Genomic DNA, 11,562 nt, shown 5'->3' with positions numbered 1-11,562 from the left:
AAATTAAAATAAAAAAATAAAAAAATTATTCCAATCGCACTAACTGCGTGTGAAGTACATGTACTTTATTTTTGTGACGTAGGGACCTAATGTCTATAAAATTAAAATTATAGGGACGTAATATGACAAATAAAAATATAGAAATTCAATGCCACAAAAGGATAAATAAGGGATTCACATATGTATTTTTCCAAATAAATTAAGAATCATTTTCCTCATTTCGCATTCTTTATCACTCACCTACTATTCATGAGCTATACATATATATTTCGTCAAAACCTATCTTCACTTCATACTCAAATTAAAACTCCAAGAGGAGCTTCATGTTGCATATCCATGGAGGTTACCACCCTTTTTCTCCTTCTTTTTCCATTATATTATGAAATTTTCTCTTTTAATTAAGTGGCTTTATTCATTAAATCTTATTTTCAGTGTTAATTTTTTTAAAATGTAATGAAAATATATTTATTATAAAGTAAATTTGATATCATAAGTATAAAACTACACAGGCTGTTGAATTAAGGGTACGCCTACATTGCAAGAGTTGTGAGAAAACAGTTCGCAAAGCCTTGTGCAAGATAAAAGGTAAGACATTTTTTTAAATTTTTTATTTCAGGCAATGGTTGTGTGATGTTATATTTATAACAAATGAATGAACATTTACAATAAAATTTTTTAGTTATTATTTATTTTTTTATTATTAAATATTTCAAAATTGTGAACGCTTCATTAGTTTATTATACGAATGACGTAGCACGACAGTTATGTTGTCTAATTTTTTTTCACTCACGAGGATTAAAGGATTTTACTCATATTCCATAATTAGCTTTTTTTATATTTCTTTAACAAGATAAATGCTTAGTTTTATAATTTGTTTTTGTAAACTAATCATATTCCTTACTATAATATTAGTATTCAAATAGAATTTAAATTTAAATTATTTTGCGATTATCAAATGGATAATTATTTTCAGATAAAAAAAGATACAGTTTTTTCTTCTTCTTTGAAATAGAGAAACTACGGGAATAATATATCATCTAAAAATAAATAACTTTAATACAATTCTTTACTTCAATGAAAATATCATTTCAAATTGTTGGATGCATGACACGTACTCTCTTATTATCCTATTTTTAAAAAGGAGTATTTATCCCCGCATTAATTGTGTCATGTCATATTTACAACAAGTCAATAAACATTTGCGATAGAAAATATTTTAATTAATTATTTTATTATTAATTTTTCCACATGACTAACGCGACATTGGTTTATTGCACGAATAACATGGCACAACGGTTGCGTACAATTTTTTTTAAAAAAGTAATAAACAAAATACCTACGGCTTTATTTTATTCGTTTTTTGTTTGGGATTACTGTGACTATGTATTGAAGTTTTCGCGTTTTTTTCCGATTTAAATACAATTTAAAAAACATGGCACTAAATCTACCAATATTTAGTTCTTATGAATAAATAATATATACAACACAAACCGGGATATAGGATGAAAAATTTAAAAAGTTGGAAACAAAGGTTAGACGTGTTTTTATATTGTTTTTAAATAAAAAAACACTAAATGTGGAAATGTATGGTAGCAATAATATTTTTTTTTAAATCGTTAATTTTAGCTCGCTTTTTAAAATTTTGGTTTCAGCTATAGTCATTTGTTTATACTAGTTTCGCATTACGTGCTATGCACGTGGCTCGTAACGTAACTCGTCAATGAACATATTAGTAAATTTATTATAATTATATCAATTTTTATTTATAATTAATATTAAATTAGTTAAAAAATTTTGTAAAAGTAAATATAACATATTCGGTTATTAAATTTTTTTTCCATAATGAAGTTATTCTTCTTTTGGTTTTATAATAACCATATACTAAATTTATTTTTCTTTTGGTTTTATAATAAGCATAATTAAATAATTAACTTAAATTAATTAATAATATCTTTAAAAATAATAAGATAGAAATTTAAATAATAATATATTAACCAAATAGAGTATTTTAATTTTGTAAGATATTCCTACTAATTTGAAGACAATTTAATTATTTTTTGCATACTAAAAATTAAATTGGAGATAATTTAGTTACTTATTCTAATTAGGACTTCAATCACAATAGTGATTAATTAAATAACTAATGTTTTCAGTTTTATATTAAATGATATTATAGAATATTATAATATATAGATCTTCATTAAATTAGAAATATGGCTACATATCAAAGTTGTAGTTGGATTAGGAATACCACAATGCGCATTATTCTTTCCAAATAATAAATAAATCGGTAATAAGTACCAAAAATATTATTTGGCTGCTCTTGTTTTTTTTTTTAAATAACAATATTCACTTCTACGAAATAGGTTATTCATCAAATATTAAATAAATAAAGTATATATCATGTAATTGTATTCTAATTAGGAATTTAATTATAATATATCTAATTGGGATTCTAATTAGGATATATTTTTAATATAAATTGGAGATAATTTAGCTACCTATTCTAATTAGGACTTTAATTACCTTAATTATAATATATCTAATTGGAATTCTAATTAGAATATATCTTTAATATAAATTAGAGATAATTTAGCTACCTATTCTAATTAGGACTTTAATTACAATAGTAATTAATTAAATAGCTAATTAGTTAATGACTATAAAACCTTTATTTAATAATAAACTGAAAAGGATTATTCAGTAAATTTGCCTGTCCCCCACCCCCCCCCATCCGTGCTTTTTATATATAGTATAGATATAGATTGGAGTAGAAAAATAATTCAAATATGGCCTTCATATTTGAAATTTTTACTTGAACAAAAGTAGATTGGAACAATATGAAGTAATATGAAAGATATATTTGAACCTTTTCCATTTTAATTTGAACAAATGGCGACAATTGAAACTGGAAATTAAAAATTGGCTAAAATTGACGATTTTGAAGACTTGGATCATAAATGAAAAAAAGATAAAAAAATGAGGTATTTTTGGATGATTAGACTTTTTAAAGGGATAAGTACATTTAATTATCATGTTATTTCAATTCTTGACATAAAGAGTTTTGTGTAATATTTAACATCATAAAACGCAATGTGGTATAGTTGTTTAACAAAAAATGTGATTTCTATTATAAATTTTATGTCTTCTCATAAAATTCATCTAATTAATATTAAAAAAAATAAAACTTAGTCGCGTGGCTTATTTAAGTCTAAATATTAAAGCATAAAAAATATATTCATGAAGAAACTATGATTTTTAATTATTTAGAAGTATGTATGTTTATTAAATTATTAACAATGTATATAATTTGTTGATATATTTTTTGTTTTTTATTTATATTTTGAGTAGTTTGTAATGAAAATAAATTAATCGACTAAATTATATTTTATTTATATTAATTAACTCATTCAACTGATTTTACTCATGAAACTAAACTTTTTTTTTTGGTTAAAAAAATCATACGACTGAGACTCTTTATGTTATAAATATGAGTGTTTATCCCACACAATTGATGTGCCACGTCATTTTTACGACAAGCCAATAATCATTTGCGATAAGAAATCTTTATTTATTGTTTATTTTTTTATCATTAAACATTTGCAAATGGCTAACGCCTCATTGGTTTGTTGCACGAATGACGTGGCGCAACCGTTGCGTTGTATAATTATTCTATAAATATTCCACATGACTTTTCATGTCAAAAGTTGAAATCACGAAATAGCTAATCCTCTAAAAAATTAGAGATGACAGATTTTTTTTTTTATAGCTGCTATTAAATAGATCCCATTATTAATAAATTGGATATAATACTTCTCACATAAAATGTGACAAATATATATGATTGATGCAGGAGTAAAATGTGTGCAAATAGATAATGTATCAAACCGAATAACAGTGATGGGTTACATGGAGCGCAAAGTGGTAGTTAAAACTGTTTGGAAGACTGGAATACGAGCTGAACTGTTGCCATCATCACATCATCTGGACTTGCCTAGTCCTAGACTCTCCACTGGATTTAGATGTATCATTCCTAAATGTAGTATTTATTAGTTGGGTTCCGTTATAGTCCAGCACTGAACCGGTCCAGTGTAAGGGATAGTCATGTATTATTATGGCTGAATAATATAAAAATAACTTGTAAAATTTCAGATGCAATTTAAGAAAGGCGAATTAAAATTATTTAAAAAATTAAAATTTAATTAAGAAAAAAAAATAAGTTTAGGGTTTGGAAAAAATAGACAAAGCAATTTTAAAGTGGTTCGGATTAAAATTTAATCCTATATCACTACTCAATAAAAAATTAAATTTTTAATCCATTAGACTTTGTGTTTAAAGTTTACTGATGGATACCTAATCCTATTATAAGCTCTATGGAGCCGAGTCGCAGGAGATCTATCCTCAGACGATATCGGACTCTCGCCCAAAGGGTTAAGTCAGATAAAACTAACAACCAAATTCATGAGATTCGCCTTGACTGAAGTAAGTCAAATCACGAAACGCTGAATCCCCAAAAGACCCGGATAAGCGCGTCGACCTAGAGATTTGTTCAAACGAACAGATCCACGAAAATCTTTTCTATTTGGATACAAACTCCAACTTAGAAAGATAAACTCCAACTTAATAAGATAAACTTATTTAAGAAGATATTTCTGAATAAGATTTCATCCGAATAAGAAACTACACTCCTATTCATGATCAAACCCTACTAAATAGGAATCACTTTCCTATTCTAAGTCCACAAGGTATACATTCAACTACTATGGAAGAGCTTGAGGTATGCCTAAACACACAACTACATTCAGATACTCAAATCGCTGCTCAAAGCCTAAACTGACTTTAGCATCGGAGAGTTAATCGGACCACCACCGTCCGGTTAGCTTCTATCCTATTTTGCAGGTTAATCCACCGGATTAGAAGGCAGACTCCATCAATTGGTGCCGTCTGTGGGAAAGTGCTCTAAAAACTTCGAACAAGAAGAAGCTTTTCTGAACTCAAAACAAAATTCATTGAACAAGATGACTTCTGATAGATCAAACCTTAAGAACAAGTAGCCGATGGATCCTAAGCTCCATCAACAAACGCCTGAGGTGATAAACATCATTGGCGAAGGCGTACACAGCACAGCTGGGAGGGAGTCACGCCGGAGGAACGTCCTTCTCCATCCCCCAATACCAGACCAACCCGATAAGGGGAAGCAACCCTATTGCATTCCTTGACCTCGGTGCAAACAACGAGCAAACACAAGATGTGATAACCCCAAAAGTATACAACGAGATTTTAAAAAAGGTGTTGGAAGCTGTCCAAACAAATCTAGATAGATTGGCTAACGAACCCAAACGATCAAACGATAACCATGATGAGACCATGAGAATATTGAGGGAAAATTTCAGCCCAACCACTGCCCAACGAAGACACAGGACAGAAAACGCAAGGAATCCAAATCACCAAGGACGAACCAGAGGAAATGAAGGGAGAAACGAAGAAAGAAACGAAGGAAGAAACAAAGGAGGAGAAAACCCATAAAACCGAGAACACAGAAATGACGAGTTAGAGGATGAAAATCAAGGGAATGCAACGAAGAATGCAAAAAATCAAGATGATGCCCGAAGCGGACTTAACTCCAAAATAGAGGAACGAAGAGAAAGGGAGAAAGAGGATGCCCCAGTAAAAAGCAAGAGGCAAGAAAAAGATGCCGAAAAGGCACAGTTCAGAAAAAAGAACGAGGAAGACGAAGGCGAACCCTATGAATCGCCCAGAAAAGCAAAACCACGTATGTAGCAGAAGAGGACTCGGAGGAGAAAATAGCCAAAGCTTTGAAGAAGCTAAAATCTGAAGAACTGGATATAGACGACCCGGGGCCAAAGGGTTCGCCCCTATCAGCTGAAATCATGAAAGAAACAATCCCCATACAACATGAAGCTGCCCACCTTACCAACATTTAACGGAGAAGATGACCAGAGGGACCACACGTCCAGGTTTACTACGACTATGGGCCTCTTGAGCGTCTCCGACGCGATCTTGTGTCGAGTATTCCTGACCATCCTAACATGAACCGTCAAAAGATGGTACAATAAACTCAAGCCGAGATTGATCAAGAGCTTCACCTCTTTGTCGACAGAATTTCTCAACAACTATCTCACTAACATTCCGGCCAAAACGACCACCAGCATCTTGAGGTCATGCATCCATGAGGAAGGAGAAACATTGATGAGCTACATCGAAAGATTCAACAAACAAGTTATGAAAATAGAATTGAATGTTGATATGGAAATCGAAGCACTGAGGGAAGGAACAAGATTCAGCAAACTAGTAGACAAGCTGTTCGTCAACAAGCCAACCACCTTCTCCTAATAGGCATCGCCCAGAAATACTTTAAGCTAGACGAAGGACACAGAGCTATCAGAGGGAAAGAAGCAAAAGGAAAGGAGTCAAAGGAGAAATCAAGAGATAGACCCAAATTGAAATTAGATGACATGTGACAAAGGCCCAAAGAAAGTAGGCGATTCGCCCCACAAAGCAGATACGAACTAAGGAACGACCCCAGAGATGACGAACGCAATTACACGCTGTTAAACACTAGTAGGACCAACGTCCTCATGTGGATTAAGGAGAATGTGAAGAATGTGGCATGACCACCAAAGATGAAATCCGAGATTAGAGATACCAGGAAGTTATGCAAATTCCATGATGAAAATGGACGCGAAACGGACGAGTGTAGAGATCTAAAAGTTGAGATAGAAAAGATGATAGACGCTGGCAAACTGAGAAAGTTCATAGCTCATAAACCAAAAAGCAGTGATAAGGGAGAAAAAAGGAGCAGGGATGACAAAGGCAAAGAAAAGGAAGAAGAGAGGCCGTCCAAGATTCTAGAGACGATACACATGATTAATGGGGGATGGCATAGCAGCTCAACCATTCGAAGGAAGCAGATGAGAGAAGTAATGAACATCAGGGAAACCCATATGCCACCAGTGATTTTTGATGTTGAAGATTATGAACATTTGAAAGCATCCCACAACGACGCTTTGGTGGTAACTACCATCATTGAAAATTGAAATATGGAGTGAATCCTCATAGACGAAGGAAGTGCTGTAAACTTTAAGACAAATGTCGCACACAAAAGTTTGGGAGGAACCGCGGAAAAGTTGTGCCGAGTCCCAATTCCATTATCAAGACTCGGAGGACCCTTTATCAACCCACTTGGCGCTGTAACTCTAAAGATTGTAATCGGTCCAGAGAAAGGAATAAAAAAAGATCGTGTCCCTGTTCAACATAGTAGACATGGAGTTGACGTATAACACGATCCTCGGAAGGCCATTCCTCCATGATTCGGCTGCGGTCACCAGCATAAGAGCACTAACTATAAAGGTGCCAACTGAAAAGGGAGTAGTAACACTAAAAGGAGACCAGAATATCGCCAAAAGAATGCTAAGACGAGTCTATCGTTGACCTTCAAGGAAGCAAGCTGTAATACCCTGAAATTTGGATGTTTCAAGAGTAAGCGGTGCGTCTCATTTTGAATCGTCAAAATGAGAAAAAAAAAATGAGGAAATTAGCGAAATAGTTAAATAAAAGAGGATCCGAGTAGGTCGATATTGAAATTTTAAAAAGAAAATTTCAATGCTAAAAGTCCATAAAAGAAATGAAAATGGATTTTAAAAGAGTTTATGGAAAAAATGGACAAAAACAAATTTAAGCCTAAACTAGAAAATAATAATTTAATTCTCAAAAAAATATAATTTAAATAAATTGTATATATGGAAATTAATATTTAAGTATGTAATATCGATTAATTGGTAATCGATATTCATTAAGCAAAATTTGATGGAAAAACAAGCATTCTAGCTCAAATTGGAATTTGAGCATTTTTAGCGAAAACAAAAATAAAATCGCTAAAATAAATTATCAAAAATTGAATTAGGAGGTATTAAGGTGGTATTATTTATTTTGAAAATAAATAATATAAAATTTATTGAAGTATAAAAATCGGGTATTTAATCGACGAATTTGGGCGAAATAAAAGCTAGAAGTTAAAATGGTTAAAAGTGGCAATTCAAAGGACTAAAGGAGACTTTTTCCATTAAAACTTGAATCAAATTGATTTGATTCTCAGATCAGCAATAGAAAAAAAAAAGAACTCAGCTCTCAACTTCATCTCCTTCCTTAGGAAGTTTAAAAAATGCAAGAACTTATAATTGCCATATCTTGCTCGATTTTGGTCCGAATTGGACGATTCTTGTGGTCACGGAACGGGGACGGAAAGCTCTATGCATCAATCCCAGAGAATCAAGGTAAAAATATTGTTTTGTGGTTAGGTTTCCAGCAGTAGTTAATTCGATTTTTTTCAAAATTGATGGTAATGATGACTTAAAGGTTAATTGTGATGTTTAGGATGTGTAATTGATTAGGTAGAGCTGAGTTTGTGTTGTTTTGGTGTGAGAATGAGAGTTGTGTATTGAGTATATTTAAGGGTTTTATGATAGGTGGTGGCCAAAGGAGACCGCGGTGGCCGGAGCTGGACCCGGCCGTCCAGCAGGCGCACCACCGTGCTGAATGCACGGTGGTGCCGAGCTGTAACAGCTCTGGTACGATGTACCAGAGCTGAGCAGCCCCCCCCCTTACCAAAAGAGGGGAGGGAACGGCAATGGGAAGGGGGCCAAGCCGCCCCTTCCCCGAGGTGCATTAACACTCAATTTTGCGTAAAACGTCAAGTTACGCAAACTAGTGTCGAATTGGACGTAAACTGGATTGTAAAAGCAAACTTGGAGCTAAGGCATTATCGATTTGAAAATGGTTTTATATGAAGTGGATAGGTTGTTTTTAAGTGTTTAAAACGCTAAGGAAATGCGTTTAATATTAAGAGTTTAGGTTTGAAAACGTAAACTAAAAAGTTGGCGAAAAATGCTATAAGTCGAGTTTGAATCTTTAAGTTGATTTTTAGTTATATTATAACCATTAAAGATATAAAAAGGACTTTGATATCAAGATTGAAAGTTTAACGTATTTAAGTTATTAAATACGTTATTGACTTTAAAAATACAAACATTGGATTTGAGAAATGAAAACAGATATTTAAAGAATATCGAGTAAAGTCATAAGTCAAGGTTAAGAAGTCGATCTAAGCTAATAATTTAGGTTTATAATTATCGTTATACGTTTATAATCTAAACGTATTTATATTGTATTTTGTGACAGACGCATCGATGGACTTCGAAAGTGACATGTTTGGCTTAGTGGGGTTCGGCCATTATTTTGATATCATGAATTGGATAGCGAATTTGGTGAGTATACTTTACTCTCGCGTATTATTACGCTATAATTATATTATTAAACATTTTAATTATAAGTTATAAAAACACATCGCATTATATAATCATTTGTTGTGATTTGGAATTGTATGAACTAAATGGTTATTCTACCGTGGGATACACGGAATATGACTTATGAAATAGTTATATATACATATATATATATATATATATATATATATATATATATATATATATATATATATATATATATATATATATATATATATATATATATATATATATATATATATATATATATATATATATATATATGTATGTATATGAGTATACATATTAATAATTTACGTTTGACAATTAAATTATGTATTGATTGATTATATATTTGTGAGTGAATTAAATATTTGGTGTTGGATTGAATTGTATATCGTTTTGTTGCTATTTGTTCTATGTTTGAAATTGATGTGTGATCCGAAGAAACAAGCTACCTATTGGGCGTCAATAGGCCGTGTGATCACCGGTGTTTGTAAGAGTCTAGATGTCTGTACTTAGAATTGTTTGACATGAGCTCATTAAATATTGATCATATTTATGATTATGAAATGGAATATGTTTGGGTATCGGAAAGGAGGATTATAATTTTGGTAGATACGAGGTAACTCGGTCGAACTATCTCGGGACCCGTATCTAGTGAGTAACTCGGTTGAACTATCTCGGGACTCACACCTTGGGATTGAGTAGTGGCATGATGTAACTCGGTTGAACTATCTCGGGACTATGCCACGTGGTAACGAGTAACTCGGTTGAACTATCTCGGGACCGTACCATTTGGATCAAAATGATTTGATATGAATACGATACATGTTAGGAGTTTAAGATTAAGGTTTCTATCGGATCAAATCTTTGTTTGTAGTATAATAATATTATGTTTGTTTGAATAAATGATTTTCAACTGCGATGTTATTTTGTGATAATACCGTTAGTAAGGTATATCTCACTCAGCTTAAGCTGACCCCCTAATAGTATTTTCTTTCAGGTTTATTATGTGGTGATGTGGTCGAGCTTCCATCCACTGTTCTGGAAGTCTCAGTTATGAAAGTTTCTACCCTTCTTAGAGCTGCAGTAGTTATGTTAGTAGATTAATTCGATAGTTGACTTGACAGTTTATGTTTTTCATGTGCTGTGGCATAAAGATGTATTTTTGGAAAATGGTTTATCCACATATTTTGTATATGATTACATGATATTTTGCACAAGGTGGTTTGTGTTTTTAACAGGTGCAAGTAGCACAGTTTTCAAACGTTATATTGCCGATTTTTTTTAAAATTTAAGATTGTTGTTTTGCGAAAAATTTATAGTGAATTTCAGGCTTGCTACGGGATTTGGAACTACAATTCCCATTCCCTAGCGCCGGTCGCGGCCCTCGATTTTGGGTCGTGACAAAGTTGGTATCAGAGCAGTTGGTCCAGTTACCACTGCCGGTCTGTGAAAAATGTCTATTTGACCCTAGTGACTGAGTCACTAGGTAACCTAGGAACTACTGCAGCATAGAGAGTCAAGCCTTAATTGATTGTGATTGTCTGAAATTGATTGATTTTGCTAGGTTGTGATTTTCGAATATACTACGGGGATGTGAGATTTGTTGATATGTGCATTATATTGTGATGTGCCTAAGTGATTATCTGAGTTATAAATTAGGCATAGTTATAGAACATGGTGATATAAGGGGTTTGAATTGTACCTTACGTATTGAAATTGTTTGATTTACGCATGCCTGGGCGACGAGGAACCTGGTGACATGCTATATCGATCAAGGAGGAAACGCCTCCTATTTATCAAAATGGACTTCTTATCGATGCTAATAGGTCAACTGAGTAATTTGAGAATAGATATGTACCAGATAGTGACGAAGATCAGGACATGGCTATTTCACCTGAGATGATAGTGATAGTGAGAGCAACCCGTCCGAAGATGCAGTATCGAAGGAGGCATTAGAGGACCTTGATATCGAGGTATTTAAGGGAGATCAGTTTTGCGCCGAGATACATAGTTATCGTGCCATGAGGGATGAAATAGCATGGGGGGAGAGACAGGCTGAGGCCAGTCTAAACAATATTCAGGCACAAATAAACATTTTTTTTCTAGAGGCATACGCACTGTGTAAACATACACTACTAAGTTTCTATATATGGTAGAAGCGATGCCTAAACTTAATTGAGGCAACAGAGAATTTAACCATAGGTCTATTCGAGGTTTAGAGCTTGAGTTTGTAGAGTCGTATGCTTATGTT

The 11,562-nt window shown here is 32.7% G+C and overlaps 2 protein-coding genes across 2 annotated transcripts; both read left to right on the top strand.

Annotated features, from left to right (window-relative positions):
- The first annotated feature begins 209 nt into the window (after positions 1-209).
- Positions 210-4,146, top strand: LOC126669740 (heavy metal-associated isoprenylated plant protein 28-like). The gene is made up of 3 exons (XM_050363286.1): positions 210-342; positions 510-585; positions 3,854-4,146. Exons 1-3 carry the CDS (start codon positions 250-252, stop codon positions 4,051-4,053), a joined length of 369 nt encoding a protein of 122 aa, XP_050219243.1. The 5' UTR covers positions 210-249; the 3' UTR covers positions 4,054-4,146.
- Positions 4,147-8,132: 3,986 nt separating this feature from the next.
- LOC126666599 (uncharacterized) lies at positions 8,133-11,562 on the top strand. Its single transcript, XM_050359408.2, has 3 exons — positions 8,133-8,294; positions 9,199-9,284; positions 10,296-11,562. The coding sequence occupies exons 1-3, from the start codon at positions 8,183-8,185 to the stop codon at positions 10,413-10,415; spliced, it is 318 nt and encodes a 105-aa protein (XP_050215365.1). The 5' UTR covers positions 8,133-8,182; the 3' UTR covers positions 10,416-11,562.

This window comes from Mercurialis annua, linkage group LG2 (assembly GCF_937616625.2).
Source record: "Mercurialis annua linkage group LG2, ddMerAnnu1.2, whole genome shotgun sequence".
NCBI classification, from domain to species: Eukaryota; Viridiplantae; Streptophyta; class Magnoliopsida; order Malpighiales; family Euphorbiaceae; genus Mercurialis; species Mercurialis annua.
This window is presented reverse-complemented; position numbering and strand designations above follow the sequence as displayed.